The sequence below is a fragment of the Lepisosteus oculatus genome, chromosome 17, assembly GCF_040954835.1.
Source record: "Lepisosteus oculatus isolate fLepOcu1 chromosome 17, fLepOcu1.hap2, whole genome shotgun sequence".
Classification (NCBI taxonomy): domain Eukaryota; kingdom Metazoa; phylum Chordata; class Actinopteri; order Semionotiformes; family Lepisosteidae; genus Lepisosteus; species Lepisosteus oculatus.
Window position 1 is genome coordinate 2012191 of NC_090712.1, and position 26439 is coordinate 2038629.

The 26439-nt window shown below is 42.8% G+C and overlaps 2 protein-coding genes across 5 annotated transcripts; one reads left to right on the forward strand and one right to left on the reverse strand.

Moving 5' to 3' along the window:
• Positions 1-22: 22 nt before the first annotated feature.
• LOC107079313 (uncharacterized) lies at positions 23-8418 on the forward strand. 4 transcript variants are annotated; one of them, XR_001480270.2, is made up of 10 exons: positions 23-146; positions 285-320; positions 2516-2803; positions 3520-3643; positions 4351-4403; positions 5009-5051; positions 6061-6101; positions 6472-6510; positions 8072-8201; positions 8328-8418. XR_001480270.2 is itself a non-coding variant. In XM_015362400.2 (9 exons), the coding sequence occupies exons 1-8, from the start codon at positions 104-106 to the stop codon at positions 6507-6509; spliced, it is 666 nt and encodes a 221-aa protein (XP_015217886.1). In that variant the 5' UTR covers positions 23-103; the 3' UTR covers position 6510; positions 8328-8418. The 4 variants fall into 4 exon arrangements, 3 of the variants coding, with proteins under 3 accessions (XP_015217886.1, XP_015217887.1, XP_069036046.1); XM_015362400.2 differs by lacking the exon at positions 8072-8201; XM_015362401.2 differs by lacking the exon at positions 8072-8201 and having other exon boundaries at positions 4351-4382.
• Positions 6904-25631, reverse strand: capn9 (calpain 9). Its single transcript, XM_069179944.1, has 20 exons — positions 25270-25631; positions 19748-19817; positions 18478-18596; positions 18248-18381; positions 17768-17936; positions 17078-17161; positions 16875-16960; positions 16385-16462; positions 15423-15583; positions 14308-14468; positions 13257-13465; positions 12828-12864; positions 11953-12033; positions 10627-10684; positions 10368-10432; positions 9400-9468; positions 8949-9027; positions 7580-7696; positions 7424-7482; positions 6904-7320 (listed from the first exon to the last, which is right to left on the reverse strand). The coding sequence occupies exons 1-20, from the start codon at positions 25483-25485 to the stop codon at positions 7294-7296; spliced, it is 2079 nt and encodes a 692-aa protein (XP_069036045.1). The 5' UTR covers positions 25486-25631; the 3' UTR covers positions 6904-7293.
• Positions 25632-26439: the final 808 nt, after the last annotated feature.

Sequence of the window (26439 nt, forward strand, 5' to 3'; positions counted from 1 at the left end):
AGTGAGAGAAGATCATTTTTGCTATTCCTCTTCCTGTTCTGCCCTCCTGAAACAAGGGTTCTTCTTTCTGTCAGCTCTCTTTCAGCAAGGTATCCTTGAGGACATGAACTCCTGTGGAATTCTAGTCACCACCTTACTCATCGTCTGTGAGTACCTGCAAGTGCTCTTTCATCCCCGGCAAAACGTTTTTAAATATTGAAAAATGATTACAAAACTGAACTACAACCCAGAACTATTACAAATGTTTCTATCTAACTTACAATGTTCACTTTTTATCTCCAAAGATAGTGTGGCTGATCAGGAGAAAAGGCATCGAATAGGTAAGAAAATTAAATGCTTTAACTGTCGCCAGTCTCCAGTGACTGAAGTAAAGACAGCATTGAAAAGGCTTCTGGCTATCCAAAAGCTGCATGGCAAATTATTTCACCTTCTTTTAAAACAAAACAAAAATAAAAGAATAATCAGATAATGGTCTGGCATTAGACACTATGTACAATATGACGTGGAGGGTTTTACTTGTTTGGCTTAAAATGACTTTTGGAAATGTTTGTGTTGTTTTTTTGTTGTTGTTGTTTTGCACTAGGGCAAGAACGCTCACAAACTATCGCGATGTGTTTCCAACCCTTGAGTATTAAACAACACAGGTCTATGGGTGTCTTAACTGAACGAATATGCGAGAGAGGATTTATTTCTGTCGTTATTGGGACTAGAGGATTAGAATCCTGCACTACTGGAGATTCTTCTTCTCCACTTAGTTTCTGTATTTACATTAGACTAAAATTCACTCACTCCGAACAGCAGCTTCAGTCTAACGCGATAAGAGACGTGGTTTCTTTTTCTTTGCTGTCCGTCTTTAATAAAGGTAAAAACAAATTTACCTTTGCGAGTTCCCCTGGGTTTTAATTCGTGCGGAACAGAAACTGCGAGAGAGCTGCATGCAAGGTTCAAGATGTCGCTACCTGAGAGTGCAAAGTCTGAAGAAGTTCTGGTTTTTGGTTTGGGTGCAGCAGTGAAGTTCCAGTTCTCATTGAACTAAAGCACAGACCTATGTCTGGGTGGGAGAAAGGTACCCCAGAAGCAGTTCAACTCTGGGTGCTCCGCTGTCTTTGCTAATGGAAGCTTGCGCTCTTATTGAAATAGAGCGAGCTTCGGGTATTCTGCAGAGACTGATGGTACAATATTATTTTTACACCCTTATAGAAAACAAATTTATGAGAAAAAGACATTGGGGAAATAGTGGAGACTGCATTAGCGTAGTATGAAATATATATATTGTGTCAATAAAGAAACAGAAATGTACACGTACAGTATCTGCATTACAAAAACAGTATAATAGATTGAATCACTGTGGAAATTGTCTCTAAGTGTCCGGTATTTTGAAAGAGAAGTGCTAGAATTCTAGTCATATCTAGAAGTTCACGATGGAAAAAATGTTTTTTCTATAAGCTCCATGGTTGTTTTCCTGATGTTAAGCTTTCAGTCGTTTTATTGACGTGTGATGGAACTATCAGTTTCAATACGGCTTCAGAACAAGGTCTTTCATGTTTACTGAACATCATGACGGGAAACACTGCAAAAAAACAGTCTCAGATTTAACGAGTATCTTGTTAATGTTTCAGTATTTACTCATCATACATTATCATAATATTCCAACAATAAATCATAAATATGTTTGCTGCATAATAAATGTGAATATGTTATCGTTGGCTTAAACCTTTACAGTATATTACTACTGATATTACTACTATAATATAAACTTCTTATATCACTACTACTTGAAAGACCTGGATTGTTTTGTACGGTTCCTGTATATCGCCCTTTCTTAGTAACTGCATAAAGATTACAAACGAGAGATGACTGTTTCACCCACATAAATTCACTGTTAATAGAAAATTGATACAAGGATCTCATCTGTTTCCTGAAAGAAGATGGGATATTAGCTGCAATAACATGGCTGTTCAGCTTCTTCCATACTTCTTCTGTAACCATTTGTGTAAACAAGTGCCTCCTGTTCTGGGCATTAAATCACTTCCAGGTAGTTTCCATTTATGACCTCTGGTTTATGTCTCACCGAAGATCCTGAAGAAGTCTGCTGGGCTGACTATCCAGGTGCCTTTGATGAGGATTTCGAATGCTTGAATTAGGCTACCTTACCGGCAACCTTGTTAAAGACTAAAGAGATTCAGTTCTTAGACTGTCAGAGTAGGACATTCTACTTGTCTGGAATTATATACAGTACACTGATTCCAGAGTTGCAATATCTTTTTTGTATCAAACTTGAACACTGAGTATTCTTAATGAGGTAGAAGTACGCTGAGCAACTTTAACAGAACATACTACCTTTTGAAAGAGTTTTGTTAATATCTCATTTCCTTAAAAAATACACAGCCTGCTTCCTGTTAGATATTGTTTTTCTGTGGTTTTGGGCTTGAAGTGCTTTCGCTTCAGTGAGTACACAAAAGATTAGTTTTTAATGTCTTCCTGTCCGTCTCTGATTAATAATTCAATTTGGCAGAGATCCGGCTACTGCAGAAGCAGCCTGTGCCTAAAGAAGGAAACGTGACTTTCCACTGTAAGATCCCAGGAAACAGCAGTTTAAGTGACAACCACACCTATAAGATCCATCTTCTTCGGGATGGAGATGTCGTCAGGAGCCACAAGTGGAACAGACGACAATCAGGAGCCGAGTTTATTATTCAGAGAGTAACCAAGGCGAACGAAGGAACCTACTCCTGTGAAATCAGTAGTGAGGGATTCTTCCAGTCATCACCGAGCCTCTCTTCCGTCTATCTTCAGGTGGCAGGTATGCGATCGTCCTGTGCTTAGCAAGGGTGAATGTGTTCAACTGCACCTGTGCTTTTCACTCTTCCAGTCCTCTTGCAATTTAAAGAGGTTTCATTGCGGAATGGCGGAACATTGTTGATTCTTTAGGGAGCACAAGCCTTTCCGGAGAATTCCGTTGGAAATCTGGGGGCTTTCACCCTGAGTGGGCGGGCCCTGTACTGGTCCCCGACTCACTTTCCAGTCAGCGGTTTCATTTTTTCTAACCTCGGGGGGTCCCGTATCCATTGCTCGGACAAAATAATGAAAGCAGTTAGAGTACTATGCCATGAACGTTATAACTTGACACATCTGTCTGCGCACATTTACTGTGTGATAATTAAGGCAGCACATCCAGCTCCAGGTGCTGGGTTATGCAACAGTCTGGAGCTCACTATACTATACAGTATGTGAATTGGCTCAAATTGTTATGAGAAAGTGAATGCATATAGGAGAGCATCAGCCTGAATTACTGAGCCGTTTTACTTTAGATTGTTACTGCATATGCCTAACCCCTGCAATCGAGCATTGAGTAGAATATGCAAAGTCAGGCATCACCTGGAAATATTTTTTCTTGCTTGCTTTATACTCTTCTTGGGTACTTTTAGTTGTCTAGTTCAATTTCTTACATTTCCTTCTAATATTATTGTGACACATTACATATTAATACTGTATACTTTGCATGATTTGTTTTTTCAGGTAGTAACACATGGCCGATCATCGTGCTGGCAGTAGCAGGAACTGGACTCTTGTGTGTGTTCCTTGTCACATTCTGGGTGTCAAGGAAGTCGAAGACAAGGAGAACCCCGACAACACAGACAAGGTAAAGATGCTTAGGCAGCAGTACTACAGACTAGAGAAGAGGAGCTCTCTGTCACTTCAGTATCAAAGCGTTTGGAAATGGTAACCTGTCAATTCATAATAGACAATTGGTAATACAATTGCAGTTTTATTCTTGCACAGGCATGCTGGACACTTTCAGAACTCTGATAGCTGAACTGCAACTACACGCGTTCTTTTTTAAAAGAAACATTGATCAACAAAGTCAGTATTTGCAGCCTGACTTGGTGGGCAGGAAGGTAGGGGGAAGAGGTATTAGTGAGGTTTAGGTTCGTTTAAATAAACCTGCAATGTTTATTTGAGTACATTCCATCCATCATCACAAAATGGATTGCTCTGGTGAGGGGAGCAGCAACACTGATCCCAATCTCGAAGCACAGGGCCCAAGGCAGGGCCAGAGCCACACAAGGACAGCTCAGAGAGCTCACACTTACCACCAGGAGAAATCCCACATAGAATGCACCCCAACTTCAGAGACTCAAGAGCTGCGAGGGTGCTGCACTAACTGCTGTATCACCATGCTACCACTGATAGTTGGGTGAAAGAAGTACTGTAGGTAATGGGACAGGCACCCCCAAATATTAAGTACAGAAGTCAATATGAAAGAAGTTTGACATTTCTTAAGCACAATACCTACTCCAAATTACAAGAGGTTCAGGCCTTCATTACATCTGTTTCTCTCTCCTGCAGGTTTAATTGTAATGCCGATGTTTATTATAATGGTAAGGATGTTTATTATAATGGTAAGTATCACACCAGGGGACCGGGGGCCTTAATGGGATTTTAATGGGCGAGTCTAGGCAAAACAGACACTTTTCCTCAAGTTTCCTCTCCTGGGCTCATCTTTCAGGTCCATCATGTCCTTCTCCCCCTGATGCAGCACATTTCAGAGGCCCTAACTACTCCTAGATAACAGAGGCTAACTGCCAGTATGGAGGCCTCAGCTTCCTTGTTTTACGTTTCACTGAACCAATTGTCTTCTTCCAAATGGGTCAGGTGACAGAGGATGGCAGGTCATTCCCTATTGCCTTCTGGGGAATGTGGTTTCAAACAAGAACCTCCATCTTGCATGAACCTACCATCCTCTGAATTGTCACAAAGGGATTCAACCCACACAAGACACTTCCACTTCTAGTGTTTTTCACAATCCACCACCTCCCCCACTTTCCAACCTCTTTTTCTTCTCCCTGTTGTAGCTTAATGGCCTTTACAGCAGGTGAATACCTCGCATTGTGATTTCACTAATGAGTCATGTCTCTGTTGTGCATTCCCTGGCAGCTAACCAACAGTGGAAAGTTTCAACGGCAGCCTCATGTTGTTCTAATTCACCCCTGTTTTCATTCCACAGTGGGACCACAAGTCAATGTCCCGAATAACCAAAACACCCAAAGGTAAGAAGATAAAAGATGCCAGTACTTTTTTGATAGGAGTCGTGGAAGCTCGGACGGCAAGGGTGTCTAGCTTCTGACCAGAAGGTCCCGGGTTCAATCCCAGGTAGGGGCAAGTGATGTAGCTTGCTCTAATTCCTTCCGGATGGCTCCCAGGTCCACTCTGCCTGCTTTCTGGGGGTTAATCCTTCTGGGGGTAATAGGCCAGCTGGACTGTGATCCTGACCACATCACCTCCACTTCTGGTGTTGTATGGTTAAAGGAAAATGGTGGCCCATTCCTCCATGAGCCTTTATGGCCTGAAAAGGGACCTACCTACTTTCTTGATAACTATACTATGAATGCCACAGCAAGTCAATCAATAAGGTACTTCTCTGAGATATTCAGCCAATATGCTACGCAAGTGGGGAATCTTGATTTATCAACCAGCATGGTCTCCTTGTACCTCCATACACTCCTGTCACCACCTCATGATGTTACGGATGTGCCCTTGGAAGAAAACGATGTTGGTTGATCCCCGAGTCATTGCATCTCAGCCCTGGTGTAAGTCTGCAGTTGACCTCATTCGGCCAAGCAGCTGGAAAACCAGCAGCGCATTGGTCAATGGTGTTTTGATCTGGACTATAAGGTAGGTAGGTGGTGCAAAACCCAACAGCTCTATGAGCCAACCCTGTGGACGCACCGCTGTGGAGCAGAAAGGTGTCCTTTGTCTCTAAGAGCTGCCTTCATCTGCAGGGCAGCTGCCATTACAATGAAGGAAGCTCTCAGGGGTCTGGACTTCAGTGACGTTCATGGGACCTGAGCTGCAGTGCATGACAGGCGTGGGGACCGAACAATTTCATTTCATTATGAGGGCGCTCACACATTTACTATATGAAGCACCAGTGCAAGTGGGCGGGGGATTATGTTGAAAAAAATAATAATTTTCTCTACTTGTGAAGAGTACTTTGTAGATAATTCTCTGATTCCCTTTATTTATACACTTACCAATGGACATGTCTTTATTTTACAGTCCCAGCAGCCCAGACTCTTATGCTGTATACTACATACTTTGTAAGTACAGCATTGTGGTATCCTACCAGCAGGGGGAGTATGAGCGCATTGTGGAAAAGGAAGGGACCTACATTTAGTCTGGAGTTACAGATTACACTGAAGACCCACAGGCATTTTAATGTCATGAAGGCAGATTCAAAGATCTGCTTGATGCTTCTTGCTTTTAATTGCTTACTTAAAAAAATACAGAAACATTTTTCACTGGAAAGCAACATTAAGGATTGAGAAGCCTGCCCTCCCTGAGTCATGTATGAAGGAAGTTTTGTTGCTCTTTTCCTATTAGAAACCCTGCTGTTGATACATTGATTATGAACACACCTCACATCAAATGTTATACTCTCACCCAAGTCTTTGTCACGCTTCATTTTAGCCACGGGAAAAAAGGAAAGTCAAGATGGCTACCCCTGAGGTACAGTATGCTTTTCTATTTACCGATAATCTATGTTAATTAAGAAAGTTAAGAATGTTTCCACATTTAAAACAAATGATGAAAATATCCATGTGTAAACATTTTAACAAAAGGACACGTAAATTCTTATGCTTTGAAGAAAGCAACAAATTGCGCTTCAAGAAAACAGTCTCTGAAAATAAAAGTCATCACTACATGTTGACCCACGGTTTGGTGAACAGAGCTTAGATGAATTTCATGAACACTAGACGTTTTTGCCAAGTTTTAGCAAGCTGATTTTGGAGAAATAGTATTACACTTTTCAAGGATCTTCCCTTTGTTCGGTCCAGTCGCAAGCATGGAAAAGGTTCCATAAAACTCCTTACATTACTTTCATACATGAGACAAAGAGAATCCATGGGAACTGCGTTTTATTATTTTTTCTTCCAAAGCACACCTTGGGGATTAGCACATTAGTACTAGCGATTTAACCTAGTTATTCCCCTTTGATCAATTTGGGATGCCTGTGTTGTGTCTAGATGGGCACCGTACAAGCATGTTATTAAGCCAATTGAAAAACCTTTGTGTTTAATATATGGAGTTGAGCAGAAGTACTGTTATTTAGTTGGCTGTAGCCAGGTGCCAACAAAGGTTCAGATCCTCAGACATTGAATATATTGTTCTAGTGTCCACTAGAACCAGTGAGCTGACAAACCAAGCTGTACTACAGATCTCTTTGCTTTCCTCCACCAGGGTGAAACACTGTTCAGTGTCTTTCACATTCTTCTTGTGCTCTTCCACTCTTCAGATGTTCATAGTCAGGTGCAAGAACTGGAAAAGAAAAAGAAATTGTCGGCTGCACACTTTCACAGAAGCCTCGGTACATGCCGTGCTACACGCCACGCTCTCGCCACAGTTTCTCTGTCAGTCCTACCTGCTGGAAACCCAGGGAGATCTCTCCGCTGTTGTCTCTGTCAAGTGCCTGGAAAACTCCTATGGATGAGGGAAAGGGATTTATTTGAGATTTCTTTATCCTGGCTTTGCTCGGTCCAGCTTGAACATTGAGGTCTGTTTAAAACAGGCAACTTACTCAACATGTTTTCAAGCCGAACGATGCATGTGAGGAAGTCGTCAAAGTCGATGTTGAACTTCGAGTCAGCGAATCTCAAGGCCAGCAACTGCAGGATTTTGTTGTTGAGACGGATCCCTGCAGGTGAAAAAAACGACAACACATCACGGACAATTCAGGAAGTACCGAGCTGTGCTCATACAAAAACAATTTTTGAAGACTTCATTAAACCTCATCACATGAAACAGAGCAGAAGAATAAGGACACCAAGTGATTAGCTGTTTATTATAGCCCTGGTCTCAACGTTCAAGGCTCCCCTGCCCATCAACTCATTGATGTCTAGAGTGTCTCGCATGGGGCAGAGTGCACCCTCACCCCCTGTTGCATAGACCCAAAGAAGCACGTGGAGGCTGAGGTGGAGTCCAATTCAAGCCCGCACTAAGATCATGTTCCTGTGAGAATAATCTGTGGGCATGTCATTACAGTTTTAACCATCCTATATTCCTTCTACAGATTGAGTGTGAAGTGAAATACAAGGTTCTGGTGCGTGTGGAGTGGCTGTGTGCAAACAAGAATCAAATATCCAGAGCTGTGCTTGTTCTTCTTGGCTGAGAGTAAATCCACCGAACTAAGGGACAGCAATGTGAGTGGGAAGCCACTGACTGTGAATGACAGTGACTAAAGATGTGTGTCTAGTGAAGGACATTCACAGGACGACCCATTGTGCAGAATTATAACTTCTGTCACGTCTCTGTCTCTTGTGTTCCAGACCGAGAGAGCCTTTGCCGAAGAACTCATCCGTACTGACAGCTGTGATTCCTTCTGATCAACATAAGAATAAACTCTGTTCTGTCAGGCTGCTTGTTGTTATGGGCCTCACTTTCTGCTCCTTGCTTCTTAATGGGTTTGTTTAGAACTACAGAATTACTGTTATGTCACAAGATTCTTGGTTGGGAAAATGCTAAATTTAATCATCTTATTTTCTCCTAACACTGCCCTGACGTGCGTCGGTATTGAGTCAGCTCAGTTCTTTGTATGGCCTGACATATTGAATAATTTTGTTATTAAGAAGAATGTCAGGCATGCTTAGAGGCAGAACATCTATTCCTTAGTACTCTGAACAAAATTAAATATATCACCTAAGGAAACAAAATACATTCAAATGCAAGGGGGTGAATTTAATGACTACCAATGACTGCAGACACAATTTAAACATCAGATTAAACTTGAAAACAGTTTAATCACAACATAGGGTATGGAAAGAAAGAAGAAAGGATAGGGTACTTGTTTATGTTTAAGCAGCTATAAGATCTTTAAGAAAAGAAAGACCCACAGGAACCCAGAAGTTTGTTTCAGTAAATATTATTTAAATAAAAAAAAAATGTCTCACCTATTGAGCTGAGAGCTGCTCTCAGTTCGTAAGAAGACAAACAGCCAGATCGGTCCGTGTCAAATGTCAGAAACAACATCTATAAACAAAACAAAATGTGATAAGGTCATATTATAAGACTTCTTCAACTTTAATTGTCCATCAACTTGCCCAGTGGTGAACCCACCACAGCCTGGGGAGCCCGAGAGTTTTCCACATCAGTGTATGGCGCCCATCTTGTGGACTGAAATTGGCCACCACTACAGCAGCTTTGAATGTCAAAACAGCAGGCAATCACTGCAGTAAAGACGCATTCTCAGTTACTTAATATCAGCCCTGTGTTCACATCTCCTCCCACAGGATGTCAGGACTATTCCAGATTCATTACACTCTGTTCAAAGAGGGTCCTATGGCTGACTCTATGGATTAATGAAAATCCCATGCACGTTTGTATTATTTTTTTCATACTTACAATCCATTTCTTTAACTTATCCCAAAAGATTTTGAACTCCTGAAACTCAAGTTTTCCAGTGTTGTCAGCCTGTTTTTTTTTTTTGGTCAAGCAAACTTCATACTCCAGTGAATAAAAAATAAGAAACTACTAAATGCACAACTGTTATCACAATGTGATATATATTTGCATGTTATATAATATCGCCACCTATACTTTTAATCCTGTTTTCACATCAAATTTATAATATAATATATAATAAAATAATTTATAATATAGACATAACTTTCTACTTGGGAAAGAAATTTTAATGTCACTGTAACAAACAGTTCTTTCCGGACCCTATGCGGACGACACAGTCCGACGGAGTGGGGAAACACTGGGGAAACATCATGCAGGAAAACGGGGCTGAAGACAGGGGGGCGTGTCCAAGGTGCGCTGGTGCACGGGGGAGGCGTGGCCGAGGCGAACAATCCAAAAGAGAAGTCCTTAGGGAATATCCAAAAACACACGAGAAAGTCCAAAACCGGGAGATCCATCAGAACAAGGAATTAAAAACACGAAGGCCGGGTCGGAACCGGCGGACAGGGAACAGGAACGGGAACCGAGATTAAAACCTTAACGGGACCAGGCGCTTCCAGGTCCCGGACTCGTACGATATGGAAATCAGGTACAGAGTCCGGATGAGCGTCAGCGCCTGGCTTTTAAGGTGGGCTGGGAATAGGGAGCAGGTGCACAGAATACAGTCTTGAGTGAAAGGGCTGGAGGGGGAACTAATATCGTGACAGTCACAAATGATGCAAGAGGGAGCAGGTCTCAATAATTTGATAGTAATAATAAAGAATAATTAGCTCAACACAACATGAGGTCAGGAGAGGATCTGCAGGTCCTCCGAGCTACCTTGAAACTTTTGGCTCTCCAAAATATTATATAATAAATCATTGGTCATTTATCCAACATTTCCAGTCAAGCAATTTCAAAAAGGATACATCCATCAAATTGATAATGCTCTGGCAAGTGTTAAGAGTAAGGCCATCAAATTTGATCTCCTTCCCTAAAAAAATAAAATCAGAACAGATGTTATACTCATAACCTGTTTATAGTATGAAAGAAAATGGTGCGTTTCTTCATCCAACTGGCAAAATTCTTCACTGTAACAGTTGACCGGACAGAATACAAGCAAAGTTGGTGGAATTATTACATGCTTATGCTATATTGTTGGTCTTTATCTCCAATCTCACTACTCACGTCTGCTCAGGACACCATTCAGTATCTTCTGAAGTTCTTCTGCACAGATAGCCATATCCTAGGAAGTAAAGAGAAACATTCACTTCACTCGTCCGCAGTCCTTTTAACAGACCAGCCCTCAGAGCCACACTCCACACCCCTGCAAATCCACAAGACTGGGAAATCAGCAGGATGAAACAGACTCAGACGAGCCCTTCAGAGTTTGCATCACTAAATGGAGTTTGTAATGAAAGTTGGGGAGGGATGACAACAACCAAGTTCAATCCCTCAGCTGTCAGTCATTAGCAATCACACTATAAATACTGGATGGGATCCCCTTCTCTCCCTCGCATATGTCTCCTGCATCCCACCTCCACCCCATCTCCTCCTCAGCCGCTGCCCCTGGGTCACCCCTCACTCTGGAAGGGGGTCCCGGGGTCCTCGTCCCTTGGCCAGGAGGTCAGCCCTCGGCCAAGCAGACTGAGCCCAATTTTCAGACTATAATCCTCTCAGGACACTTTATTCTTGGTTGTTGTTATTCCTAGTGAAAGCAAATGCCAAACCATTTTGTCTGCTGCATTTGTCAGTCACAGTGTAATACACAGAACAGAATAACACGTACAGTAGATGTAGCTCTGCATTGTCTACACTATCCACTGAAGTGGTTAATCCTAGCAAAGATCCCTCTAGTTTAGAAACTGTTGTCAGAAATTCTCAACTGTTCCCAAACACCTGGGAACACACCTGGAGCGCAGTCTGAAACATGTATGTCTGATATCAAGCTACACAACTGACATCTTCAGCTGGCTGCGCGGATGTCTGTCAGATCGGACACTGGAACACTCCTCAGGGCTCCTCAGTAGAAAGGGTAGCTCACGGCTTTTCGCACAGGCCTTGTCATTTCAAATGAACTGTTAAAACACTTCTATTAGCTAATGATGGGTGTAAAATTGAGTTCCTCTCCAAAAAAGCAATCCAACTCAAAATCTCCTTCTTTAGAAGGGTTTTCATTTAACTGCTTTGCTTTCCTACTGAATTCCAAGCCCTTATTGTAACTGTTATACTGCTGTATCCTCTCATGGTTATTTTTTCTTGTAAAGTGCTTTGAGAACCCACTTTTAAAGGCACTATATAAAATAAAGTTTTTTGCTATTATTTTGGGGGGATTTAAATTGAAAACTTTCTGAATATAAGGACTTGAACGAAGAAACCAAGAGCTCAGCTGAAGGGAATGTCAGGAGAGCAGGCTCCCACGGTGATTTAGTGGCTGTGGTTTAGGATAACGTCCCAGCGTTACCAGAGGACATTGCTGCATCCTCCGAGCCTTGTCCGCCCCGCTGGTCTTACCGAGCCTGCGATCTGCTCGAACAGTCTCCTCAGGCCTTTCTCCTCATTGCTCTCCTCTTCCTTCAGGCTGGGCCTGGGTGGCTGGGAGGACACCACAGTCACAGTGAGAAACCACACTCACCAATGATGGAGAGCTGTCTCACAATTAAAATATGGAATAGATCTGGAACCAGGTCTGACAAGAAACAATGTATCTTAAACTGAAAAGAGGTTTCAGTCACTCATTTATTTCTGTGAGTCAAAAAGAGTTCCAAACACATTCATGTTGTCTTATCCTATAAGTGTTGCTGTGAGTTTTTCAAAGGAAAAATGATCTGGTTCTAGATTCAACTGGGGATAAACTGGGGATAAACATGTTTCTACTTTGTTTCAAGTGGGATAGATTATTATCTATCTGAGACAGCTATGCTCAGCAACCAAGGACTCAAACTGCATCACTATGTACTGCAGCAACACTTGTATTGTCCAGTATTGCCCAGTATTGTCCTTGGCAACAACAATCATAGGACTACAATTTCAACAGAGTTAAGCAAAGATATCAAAACAATGGTAAGTGAGAAATTCCAATTTGAGATGCTAGTGAAAACTAAAAAAAAAATCAGGGATTTCTTATGGTAAACTTACATAAGGCAAAATGTATTAAAACCAGATACAAATAAAAGGGAAATGTTTATCAATTCCTTAGTATGATACTGTATGCTAAAGCAGTTTTCTGCATAAAGATAATGTACTAAGACAATATTATTCCCATTTGATTGTGATTTCACAAAAAGAATGTTTTGTGTTTGTACTTTTTAGCTTGCTAGCAGTCGACATAAATTAGTAGGCTTAATTAGCCTTATCCTTAATCAAATTAACGGTCGATTTTGACTCACTTCTGGTAGATCTGCTTCAATTGTACTCCCCATCTCCCTGTGGAGAAGAGCATGATGTGAGACATGCCCACCCACACATTAAAACTTTGTCTCAAATATATAATTGTTTTTCAGCAAAACATAGAATGAAAATAAGAGAAACTGTATAATGAAAAATAAGTTAATGAGTCATAGTTAAAAGCTAATGACAAGCAGAATTGCCTCAAAGCTCCAGAATACCTGAAATACTCTGTAGGATACTTATTGTACAATTTGTGCAACAAGTAGCGATTAAATCCATGCTGAAAAGTGAAAAGTAAAAACAACATGTGAACTCATGTCCAAATGTCATGCATCAGCCAGTGTTCTAGAGTCGTGCAGGCAGGTCATTTTCGTGTCTGTCCCACTTCAAAATGTCCTTTCTGCCACACGCAAGAAGGCGCTGCTTACACAGACTCGGCTTTTTTCTCGGAGAAGACCCTCAGCAGGAAGTCGGCTTCTTTGTGGGGCTGGAAGATGGTGGGGACGATGATGTACTGCCCTGGGGGAAGAGCGAAGCGCTCGGACACCTCCCTCAGGTTAATGTAGGTCTTGCTCCTGGCTTTGGACGGGTTGTAGCGGAAAAAATCCTTTGAGACGTGATCCTCCCCCTCGGGGGCCTGGAAGAGAATATGGGCCTTGACGACAGCAAGAGGTTGGCTCTTGGAATTCGCGACCGGGATGTCAGCAGTCATGCTAAGGTTGGGCTCAGTAGCACACTGTCAGGTTTGTTTAGGGGTATGAACTCGAATATTTCAACAGCTATAAATCACACTGACCTCTGGGTGACCTAGCAAGGTCTGTTCCTGCCCCTACCACGTGCGTGTGGGCGGGGCACGACTCTCCCCTCACACTGGACAGTGTGGGCAGGATGACATCTCGATAGTATGGTCAATGTGGGATACGGACTGTGCATGATGTGGACAGTGTGTAATGTGAACAGTGTGGGAAGTGGACAGTGTAGACAGTGTGGGATGTGGACAGTGTGGACAGTGTGGACAGTGTGTGATGTGGACAGCGTGGACAGTGTGTGATGTGGACAATGCGGACAGTGTGGGAGGTGGACAGTGTGGACAGTGTGGGAGGTGGACAGTGTAGACAGTGTGTGATGTGGTGTGTGGATAGTGTGGGATGTGGACAGTGTGTGATGTGGACAGTGTAGGAGGTGGACAGTTTGAATATTGTGGGATGTGGACAGTGTGTGATGTGGACAGTGTAGGAGGTGGACAGTGTGAATATTGTGGGATGTGGACAGGGTGTGATGTGGACAGTGTAGGAGGTGGACAGTGTGGACACTGTGGACAGTGTGTGATGTGGACAGTGTGGATATTGTGGGATGTGGACAGGGTGTGATGTGGACAGTGTAGGAGGTGGACAGTGTGGACAGTGTGGGATGTGGACAGTGTGGACACTGTGGACAGTGTGTGATGTGGACAGTGTGGGAGGAGGACAAGCAGACAACCTCATAGATCGTGAAGCCGATTGTTTCCAGGTCCAGCCCTTCCTTGCGCAGCTGGCGCCGGTTCTTCTGCATCAAGGCGACGATGAAGGTGCACACATCATCGTCATCGTCGTCCGCGTCGGTCAGGGTCACCTTGAACTGCGGGTTTGTCCAGAACGTTTCTGGCGAAAAGGGGCAGACATACATGTGTGCACACACGTGAGTAAAATGAAAAGCACAAAAGTGGGAAATAAGAAATAAAAAGAAACAATCTGAGGACAGGACTGCAGCTGTGGTGCAATGAGCATCAGAAATAATAATAATTCCTGAACTGATACAGCACTGTTCATCCCCAAAGATCCAAAAGCCTTTTACATAAAGATGGAGACCCACTTATCCAGCGCTGAAGTGCAGCCCCACTGCACAGCAATTGAATGAAGGCGGAACTTTAAGACTGAGCATGCCTGGAGCAGAAATTATCCAGGACCCAAGGAATATCACTCCGGCTCTTACAAGCAGTGCCATGGGTTACCTTTCATAACCAAGCAACCAGTCAGACATCGCTTTAACGCCTTATCCAAGGGATGGGGTCTCCTACAATATAATGTCTCCTGTCACCTCAGTGGGGTGGTGGTTTGGAAATTCTGGTCCAGAGGTAAGAGCGCTACCTACTGATCCACCAATGCTGTTCAACAGGTCTGTTTACACAAAGATCATTTTGTTTGGAAATTGTAACTCTCTGATCACTCTCCTGATCAATAACCTCCGGGGCGAAGCGGTGGCACTGTGGCTAAGGATCTGCGCCTGTGGCTGGAAGGTTGCCAGTTTGTATTCCACAGCCAGCAGAGGAATCCTACTCTGTTGGGCCCCTGAGCAAGGCCCTTAACCCCATCTGCTCCAGGGGTGCTGTATAAATGGCTGACCCTGCACTCTGACCCCAAGCTTCTCTCCCTGTCTGTGTCTCATGGAGAGCAAGCTGGGGTATGTGAAAAGACAAATTCCTAATACAAGAAATTGTGTATGGCTAATAAAGTTAAATCTAAAATAAAATATGTAGATTTATATCATATATCGTATATTACTCTCCTACTTTTACCATCGGTATGCATGGCCCATTCTTCTGCCGATCTGCTTACCAATGAAATTTCTGCAGCCCCCAGCGGTTGAACCCCGAATCCAGCTTCCTTCAAATAAGGTCACTTCCCAGCTCCGCGCGGTGTCGTCTGTTAAAGAGTCAGGAGAGAGGTTGCAGATCTCGATCTGGTCGTAATTCGTCTTGAAATCCTCAAATTCCATCCTGAAACATCCAGCCAGAGAAAGGTAAACAATGATTGCAAATAAAAAAGTATGATTTTCATAAAAGCACAATAGAAAATCAACTACAAACTACAGTTCTAGACAAATACAAGGTAAGGAAAATGGAATTTACTGAAGCACAGCCTATTGCTGATATGAAATGGCTTAAAACATATTTTATTAAAATTGTTGATGCTTAGATAGGTCATATTCTTTTGAACACTATTCAGAAAAAACAATTACAGATCTGTTCCAAAGGTTATGTACATTAGTCTATATAAAACTGTAATTACGTCTATAATTAATTAGTAGATGCGTGTGTGAACCTGCCCTCTCAGACATCAAACTGGAAGTACTGTATATGTCTAAGATTTTGATGTCAAGCATTTTGTCCATTTTACTCATTTGTAGTATGTTTGGCATGAGGAATGTACACTACATGTTTAGTGTCTGGATATATTTAAACTCCTTATTGTGCTGAATAAGATAGATCACTATCAGAAAGCGACTTCTTCCTGGTGAGGCTCATAGCAACCTGGAGCCTTTCCTGGTGAAACACAGGGCAATAACACACACAAAATGCCATGCAAACACATGAGGAAAAGCACAGAAGGCAGCCAGCATAGTGCAGATTCGAACTCAGGACCCAGAAGGTATACAGCATGGGCACTGTGCTTCTACCATCTGCTTCTGCCTCAGATAGATGTGCAGAGCCACTGAAAAAGACTGCCTTGAACTTTAGCTTTCATATCCCATAATGTGTACTTGGACTGTAGCAGGAATGGAAAAAAAACATATTTACCAAAATTCTCCGTCATCCAAAGCATTCTGGTTGAGACGCTTTTTCTCTTCTCTGTCAACTGCACTCCACTCCCTAGAGCTGTGAAAAGCCCAGGAAGACACTGCATCAGGCACGAACAAAAGTACAACTATTATTGATCTTATATCAGGAATTGTTTTCCTTGACTTGAATCCGCCTGGGGTTGGCACTTCCACCTGTGTCAGATGAATGTTCCTTATCTGTCTGTGACAACAACACTCCTCAAAAAACATGAACAGACACTCAAAGCACTAAAGATTAAAGAAGTATGAAATATCCCTCAGAAAACAGAGAATGGCCTCTCTCTGTGTATGCTGCTTGTGTTGCTAGCATAAGTTTAGTTTTCTAATAATCATAAATACATACATAACTGCTTACAGGGTCACCAGTGCACAAACACTGTAGCGTTTTTTCCATAGTTGACAGCAGCTGCTGCCCAAATCCCAGCAGCAGCGAGAAAGCCTTCACTTACTTGTCACTCCAAGGGCCGTTCCATTCCACCTGTCCCCAGGGATTCCTGACCCGGATCAGCTGCACCTTTCTGCCCCGGTAATTCACCTGCAACACAAGGGCCAACTGAGGATGCGCGGCCAGGACCAGAGCTTTTCCCTCCCGCGCTACAGCCCCAGGGGACACGGACCCCCTCCCCCCAGGAGAGCACGGCTCGTCGGCTACCTCGTCCAGCCCGGTTATGGAGTAGGCGTGTCCCTTCACAAGGCCCGTGGTGGTCCGGGCCTCTGATTCTGCAGAGCTGCTGATCTGAGGACACACAAACACAAACGGGCATTACAATCAGACCATGTACAACCACACAGAGAGCTCTTCAAACAGGTACTCAGGTAGAGCGGTGGCACTGTGGCTCAGGATATGCGCCTGTGGCTGGAAGGTTGCTGGTTCAAATCCTGCAGTCAGCAGAGGAATCCTACTCCAATAGGCCCCTGAGCAAGGCCCTTCACCCCAACTGCTCCAGGGGTGCTGTATAAATGGCTAACCCTGCGCTCTGACCCCCAGCTTCTCTCTCCCTGTCTGTGTGCCTCATGGAGAGCAAGTTGGGGTATGAGAAAAGACAAATTCCTAATACAAGAAATTGTATATGGCCAATAAAGTGATCTGATCTCATCTCTCTTACTCTGCAGACATGGCTCATAACAGCCTCTCAACCAAGCGTCTGAACTGTGTTTCTCTGCCCCACTACAACATGCTTCTGACAGGAGCATCCAGTTCAAGAGCATTCCTCTACCATACACATACCAGACCCACACCTTGTATCTACCCACAAGATTTTCTGAATGTGTGTAAAACTCCAGCACTGCGGTTGCCTTTTCAAACTACTGTAGCTTAAAGGGACTAAAAAAAGACACTTACGTTAATGGAACAGCCCAGCATGGAGCCCCTGTCGAGAGCCTTCTGGATGATCTGATAGAGGTTTTCGGGGGCTTTTTTGGTGTCGTACATCTCTCCCACCCCCCCGGTGAAATCCTCCATAGCTTCGACCGTGCTGCCTCCCTTCAGGGCCTCGTAGCTCCCATACAACCTGGACGCCAATTCAATTGAAAGGTTATACAAAATCATATATTCCATCTGATTAGTTGAATACTCTGTCTTTTCTGTTGTTGTTGTTGTCGTGTCACTTTCACAACATTTGACATTTCTGCACTTCCTCAAGCGCTGCTAGGAAACTCTGGCGCTAGTCCGCCACGAGTTCTTTCCTTTCCTGCCGCAGAGAGACGAACAGCTGGAGCTCTCAGGCCTGAGGTCTAGGCTGAACGACAGGAGTTGCGCTTTGGTTCCGAGGCCTTGGGGAGTCAGTCCCCCAAGCCCTCTGGCGACGACGAAGACTCGTACTTGGCGTAGGCCTTCTCCAGCAGAGCGCTCCAGAACTCGTTGTTGTCCGCCGAGTGCAGAAAAACCAGCCGGTTCCTGACTGCGGGCAGCCTGTCGTCGACGACGACGTCGATCCACTCATTGTGCTTCCAGAACTAGACAGAAGGAAGCCGGCGTTACTTCACATTATGAGCGTCTCGGAATTCAACAACCGCGCGACCGAGACATGTTCACAATCGGATCTACTGCACCTGGAAGTGGAATATCCCAGCATAGTTCTGATCAAAATCTTGGTCAGGAGGAACCACCCTCGCTAGCGTCTGCTCGGTAAGGGTAAGGGAGGCTATGGCAGCCAGCAACCAGCAGTCACCTGACACAAATTCATGACAATAAAAGTTTGATTACTGCTTTCCACAAGCAGAGTAGCAACCATTTTTGAGAACAACACATTTGCAGATTCCATTTGTCTTTGAAAACTATCCATTTTGTTTCTTAAAATTCTGGGAGGTCCTGTAAAATAATCAGAATCATGATCTAATTGTATGTTATTAATGATAACCACCCAAAGTACACTGCCAAGGCCTGTTCAGCTGTGTTTGGGGTCCTGAAGAAGGCTGCATATCAGATGGTTTAGTGAAAATGAATAACTACAGTCTCTTTAATAAAAATGGCATGCAGCACTCACGAAACGGCAGATACTACTGTATGCTAAATATTTCTATATAAAACTCATTGCACAGGTGGGTGATCAAATAGAAACAGCCCATGCAGGTCTGTTGAAACGACTGAATGTGTCCTAAAGCTTAATTGAGCATGGTCTAAACAGCAATAGCACTTCAGTACAAACATCAACAAGGATTTGTATTTGCCCAGTATTCATGCTGACACTACTTAAGCTAAACATGATTATTTTCCAACACAATGATCATTCTACATGACAGTAATGCCATTGTTTCGGGACTACAACCCTTTAAAAACTTACCATGCTACTGTTTTAGTGTAGAAATGCACAACCATAGGAAAGGTACAGTATAGCAAAAGCAAGGCAGAGCAGTGGGAACTGTAGACAGATTTCACACCAAGTATACCAGGGTACATTTTATAAAGGCCAAGTCAGGCTCATCTAGGTGGGTAAATTTCGGACTGTGGCTGACAGTGTCTGAAAGGTGGCATTCATTACCTCCTCATATCCTGCTCAGTGAACAGACAGAGGGCTTCCTCTTGTTTTGTGGTTCCTCATCATTGTAAAAGCAAATAGGGGATATACAGAGTTATATAAAATAATTGCTCACTTTCTTATTTACAGTCTTATTTGCAGAAACATTTGTATATTTGGCTGAAATATTGATATTTTTGCCTTAATGGGCACTTGAATCGCACCTATACAAAATTCAAAGTCAGCCCAATTTAAATATAAATAAATTCAGTGCTTGTACTCGTATATCTAAAGTACTGCCTTTACGTTGCTTAAAAAACCGGGAATGTTTTTATGCGCCATGCTGTGAACTATGCCATACTAACCAAGTTCTCCTTGGCAAATGTCGGTTCTGGTCGCTCCACCGAGGATAAACTTTGGATCTGGTGCAAGTTCCTAAAAAAGATACAAAAAGATCGAAAAGTGAACAAATGGTCAGTGCTTGGTAGCACCCAGGTAAAACACAAGGAAGGTATTGTACTGTGATTTTTCTTTTCAGTGAGTGCATAAATGACAACATTCATAACAGATAGCTACACTCATCCTTATTTAGAGCCACAGTATGCTGACTGACCTTCAGCTAGTGCCCTAGTCTTGCAAGCTGATCATTATGGGGTGATTTTGTCGTGTACCAATTCTTAGTTCCCCTAAAAGGAGTTTTCATCCTCATTCTCATCTACAATGACTGATATCACTTTCTATACAATTCTTGAAAGACAACGACACAAACAAGACACATACATCCTATGCTCGGAATCAGTGATCTGTGCATTGAGTGTCTCTGGGTGAGGAGCTTCTCAGTGCTGAATGAATACAGTAGGTTTAACAAAGTTTAACACATTAGGAGAGGAAATTGGCATCAAGGGAGTAGGGGACTGAGGTAAAGAGTGTAGGATATATTTGTATAGGATTTATTTGAAAAAGATCAAAACAAAGCAGGAAATGAACAGAAATCTACCGTCCTCTCTCCAAATAAAAGTAGGATTGTAAATATTTCCACACCAGGTACAAAGTCTTATTTAAGGTAGGAGCACAATATCAGAGAACAATAGATGTTCAAGATGTTTTCTAGCTTCCAGTGAAACAGGGCGTGGACTGGAGAGACACTACCCTCATTCCTGTCAGCTACTGTATCAATCATATACTACTGCTGCAGGAGGTAGCTAGTCAAAATCATTTTACACAATCTGTGAAGTGTGTGTTTGACTTAAACACCCTAATTCAGCTTGCCATATTTGGATGATACAGTATGTTTTCACAAAATGCTTCCATTTCAAGCTATTTAAAACATTGAGCAAATTCTGTTGCTCATTCGTATGTGTTATTCACAGAGTAGTAAATCACATTTCCTAAAAGTACTTGAAAACTCTGGAAACAGAACAATTGCCACTTGCCCAATTTTAAACAAATGCCAGCATTTGTACATAATAAGAGACTTGTGGACAGAATTGCAGGGGTGAAAAAGCACAGGGCTTTTGTTAGAACTTTGCCATCAGAGATCCACACAACACAGAATCTTCAATCAGCATGAGAAACTAGGATTTTAGTCTGTTCACCTGTCTAAGAAGAAGCTGAAGGGTCATTCTTACATTCCAATAAGATTATGATCCCAATTAATATTGATTATGACTCACTTCCGGAAACTGCGGAGCTGTGCGTCAGCTGGCAGTGGTTTCAAGGCGCATTCAGAAATGTATTTAAAAAAATGTCGTGAAAACCTGTAGACATTCCTAGAAGACAAGGCTACTCCCTGAACTGGACCAGAGCTCCAGACTTAAAATAAAACTCTTACAGTGGCTTTCAAAGCAGACCAATCATTATTGCTGTTTTCAGGTTAACTTTCATAAATTCAGCTCAGACCTGTCACTTTTGTCTACCATGAGGGAGTGAAAAGGAGATTGTTCTCAAAAGAGACACATTGGCAAATGTCAGTAGTGTTTCACACAAACTAACTCTGTCCACAAGAGGAAAGTGAGAGTTGAATTGCTGTTGCAGCAGTGGTACATAACCCTTAATGAAAGGAACATCTGGAGTTTCAAGGCTGCGGACCAGGGATATTTCCAATTTGCTCACAAAGGAGATGAAGATTGCGCATTAAAGCTGATGATTTCTCACTGTCTCCAGGGGTAAGTGCACCAAGCAGCAAGGCTGGTGAGGCGAGTTTTTTTCACTTCTTGACTGTAGCAAGACTGGAGCTCCCATTCGGCCAGCCTAGAGGACTGTAGACTGTAGCGCCTCATTCTTGAGTACAGTGTAGGAACAAAGCATCGCTGCATACTTTCTGTCTTATCTAGTGGGCAGGTCTCAGGCACACCCGCCACCACACTGCACAGCCTCAGTATGGCTTCAGAGCATGACAAGCATCTCTCTGAGGAATGTGCAGGCAATTCTGACTCCAGTCACAGACTGGGGCTGGGCCCAGTTTGTAAAATCCACTGAGCTGCATCAACACAGCCAACAGCACAGAGGTCCAGGAACGTTCTGCATTTCATCCATTGAATCTGTTATCATTGAAGCAATCATTTCTTGTCTAATTTTGACCAATTCCTTCAGCATCAGGGAGATTGCATTGCAAGTTAGAATGTTACTGGGCATTATCAGCTTCTAGAAACAGATAAATCTGATAATGGATGATGTGCATATGTAAATATACCATGTACTGTACAGAAATATATACAGTATGTACATTTCATTTCATAGTTTTGACTAAAAAAAGTAAGATGTTTTCTGTGAGTTGCAGAAAACTGGTGGCAAATTTTGCTCAGGCGCATTATGTCTTTAAAAGTAATCTTGTTACTAATTTTCCTTAAATAAATATTTCCAATTCCAGCTTACATCAAAGACCTTGAGGAGATCAACTGGCAAATTTATTCTTTGGTAAAAAACATTCCCATTTGAATATCTTATGTTTTTTATAGTCCAGCCTGTACAAGACACAGGGAGGTGTCAGGCTGACAGTTCGTCTTTTACAGGACGATAAGACCACTAGACAGTAATCACCACTCTCTGCTGATAATGTGCATCACAAGCTTTTAAACGAAGAATATACCCCTCTGAGTCAAAGTGAAGGTGCCTGGGAGGCTTGAAATCAGATGGTTCTTGCCTCATGAAAACAGGTTTTGAACGAGTTGGGAGGAGAAACTAGTGTTTTTTTAGGGTGTGTTCAAATATTCTGCTGGAAGATCCAGAAACGTTTGATTCCTGGTAGTGCTGGATGCCACTGGAATGCAGCTGAAACAAGGGGCAAGAACCGGACAAAACTACTGTACACCACTTCCCAGAGAAAACCACGTGGAAAACAACATTTGGATCAAGAATTGGTTGGGCCAATTCTTCCCGATTTATACAGTTTCAACAATAACTGGATATGCCAACAGAGCTAGCAAACTAGCAAACATATATTCAAAAAATAGGATGAGTGACACAAAGAGTGACAAAGAAATGATGAAGTCTTAGACATGGAGTGGGCAGACATTGCACGGGATGTTTAACACTGAAAAATGTGAAATTCCAGTCCAGGGGGTTACTGTATGTTCATGCTTCTCAAAGCACCAGTAAGGCTTCAAGTAGAGCTGTGGGTGTCTGACACAGGCTTCCCAGCAAGGAGATGGAGGCCCAAACTCAGAGTTCTTTTAAAATATAGCTGCATGAAATTGTAGTTTCATTCTGCTACCAAACTACCCAATTGGCAAGGTGGTCAAACAGTTTTCCTCTGGTTAGGATCCTTTCTTAAGTTCTTTTGTGCAGTTGTGCACATTGCCCTACTGCTTCAGGTCCCTCTCACATTGAGCCAAGTGCTGTGCTGGAAATATTGATTACCACCTCCAATCAAAACCAGAAGTAGAAACAACAAAATTTAAAACACAAGATTCAGTCTAAGGGAAACAGATAAATGATAAGAGTGCTATTATTTGGTGGGGCGAAAAACATGTCTACTCCAATGCAAATCGTGAAGTACAGTCTGCAGGTCCACTACATCTTGACGTGAAAGGTTACTATTCTCTTATTTCTTATTTACAGCTGGTGTCCATTACTATTCCTCTGCAGGTGACAAGCTGTGAACTTGAAACACATTCCAGCTTGCAGCTCAGAGCTACCGGCTCTAAGTGACACTCCCACGCCACGCACGAGAATAGTCTCAGCGGGTTGTGAAAGGAGCCCTCGGCGCCTCTCCCGTTCAAAGTCAACAGAAAAGACATTCTTGGCGTGCCACCGCGCTTCCTTCCTCACCAGCACTGCAGTCACGGGACAGGGCATCACTTCACAGACACCCCATTTCTTAGCTACAGTGGGTATTCTAATGAGCTTTCGGGTTTGAAAGGCTGTGCAAGATCCGCTGCTGTATCCGCAGTTATCTGGTGATCGGAATCACACAGTACAGTATATTCAGGCGGCTTCTCTCTGCAGTTCAGTACAGGCCCTGCAGCTCATGTTTACACCTGGTCAAGGACTGTGCTCTGCACACCCTTGGTAAATAATATGTTAGTAGTACTGAAAGTCATGAAATAGGACGTTTTTCCTAGAAATGAAATAGCAGTGGAAGGACTACAATCATATACAAAACCGACCGAGTCAGTTCGTAAGCTTCTGTGTGCCGTATGCTATTTATTAGTTTGAGCAAGACGAGGCGTTTTCGTTCATTATTCACAAGGTGTTTTCTGTTTAATTTTTTCCTAGATGATTAAACATGACAGGTCGTCATGACTGGAATTTTAAACCTGGCGTTGTTTTCCCACTTGTTGAAATCAGCAAGCTCTTATTGGGCAGTATTAAAAAGCACTTGGTGGTGTTGCGCAAGACGCGTCACATCCCCTGGCAGAACAGGTTTTTAAATAGGTTTGATAAAAACAATACATATATATATATGTGTGTGTGTTTGACATCAGTCCAAATTAAATAAATGAAGTATGTTTCCAGATAATTACTTTTTTCCAGAGCACTTCATGAAATCGTCTTTTGCGCATGTGAAATAGTAGGTGCTGAATCCCATTTTGAGAACAGATGAGTGTTACACACAATACGTCGCTACCTCTCATTTTATATTTTGTAAAAAGGTGATTAAAAACAAAAAGAAAAACTCTAAATTCAAAAACATGCAAGTGAAACACTGGAGATGACTGCGCTGCGCTAAGGGCAGGACAGTTTTCGTACTTCATTCTGAGATTTGTCACGTTTTACCAGAGCAGGCTTGATCCATCACTTGAGTAATGAATTATCTTGTGTAATTCGCAATGCAGCTGACAACAGTCCTAGATTTTTGTATTTTAAAGTGTTTTTTTGTTTAAGTAAGGTTTTGTCTCACTACTTAATGTGTCTCCATTAAGCATTACTTTAACTTTTTTATGACTGGGACACCTCCGCTGAAAACAAAGCAATAAATATTGGTTTCAAAATGAAAATAAGCCATCAAAACACCAGAGCCGTCATTTGTCGAATCAAAACGCATATTAAAACAGCGTTTTATGAAACGCACACCATTGCATTCGTGATCTAAGTTTTAATGAGACATCTGAAACCGCGTAACGAGAAAAACAATATTCGGTAAGTTATTTCAGAAGTGAATTTTGCGTCCCGCCATGTCCATCGCAACAAATTGAATTCAAACACCTAACAACAGAAACTCCACTGTCGTTTACTGCTGACAGAAAAGTCTACAGTATATATGTATATGGTTTCCAGCTACACGTCGATAAACAGTATTCATTCAAGAAAATGAAGCTCCATTAATCATAAACATAAATATGTTTAGCCCGAACATTAATTGCAAACACAGCACGAATAAACACCCCCGAAACAGTTGGCTCGTCTGCCGGGAGCCTGTATTTATGCAGTGTGAAGCGTGTCCTACCCCCGGTCGCTTCCATGAGAAGTTGATGGGTACGCTCTCGCTGTAGTAGATGGAGGAGTCGCGGGCAGGGAAGTCCGGGTCCTCAAACAGCCGTTTCTTCTGCAGGCATTCCCGGCGGAGCTCCTCGAAGCTCCTGCCGTCCAACTGGGTCGGGCGAGCCTGCACCGGCTTGTCGCCGCCCTTGTTCTGGAAGGAGTTCTGGTAAGAGTAGGGCATCCTCGGACCCTGGCGCGGACAGTGTAGCTCGGCGGAGGAGACGCGCTTTGCGCAGGAAGAGTGGCGGGGCACCTGGTTTTCACCTGGCCGCCGGGCAGGTACCTGTAGGACCACACCTGGAGGAACAGGTTCCACTCGCCTCAGAAGGCCCAGCCCATCCCTCGGGCGGCCCCGGGGGATCTTGGCTCTGGAAAGGAGTAAAAGAATTTACTCCGGCTTGGAGACACAGGGATGAGTGACGGTGGACAGGAATGTCGTCTAGTACAGGTGTATAGCTGCCAGGAGAGACAAACTGCATAGTATGGTGCAGCTGTTGAACTCCTCCTGTCTTTTCAATGCAAACTGTTTGAAGCGATACCAGCAGTATCACTGCTCAGGACATGTATAGCTACAGTATGGCCACATGTTTTGCATGAGTGTAGATTAATTTACACTTCAGTGTGAAGCTAAACTTCCCTTTTCAAATATATCTACTGTATATATCTGTCCTTCTTGTCTTTGTTCCTAGTATGCAGATAAGCACCAAAAAAACATTAATAACAGAAGCACAGTACTTAATAAATCCAGAAGTTCATTCAGTTGTTATCCTGCCATGTTCTTCAAAACTGTGAGGTCCCTCAGCACATGAATCTAGTGACGTTGCCATTCAATGACATAACATTTCTAAAAAAAGGGTCTTTTTTTGCCTTTATGAACTTGGGGGGGATATTAAAAATGTCTATAATAAACCTATAGCAAAGTGTGCATTAAAAGAACTTGATCTAAACGATAACGGAGAGGAGTGAAAACAAATGTAAAAGTAGCATTAATAATAATAACAGTTCTTTCAGGGGGCATCATATACATTTCCACATCGGACTGTATGATTTGTTGTGTTTCTCATCAAAATGGGTCCAAAAACACTACAGAGCCATTAATTCCCTTTGGGATACCCACTGACACACTGAGACTGGC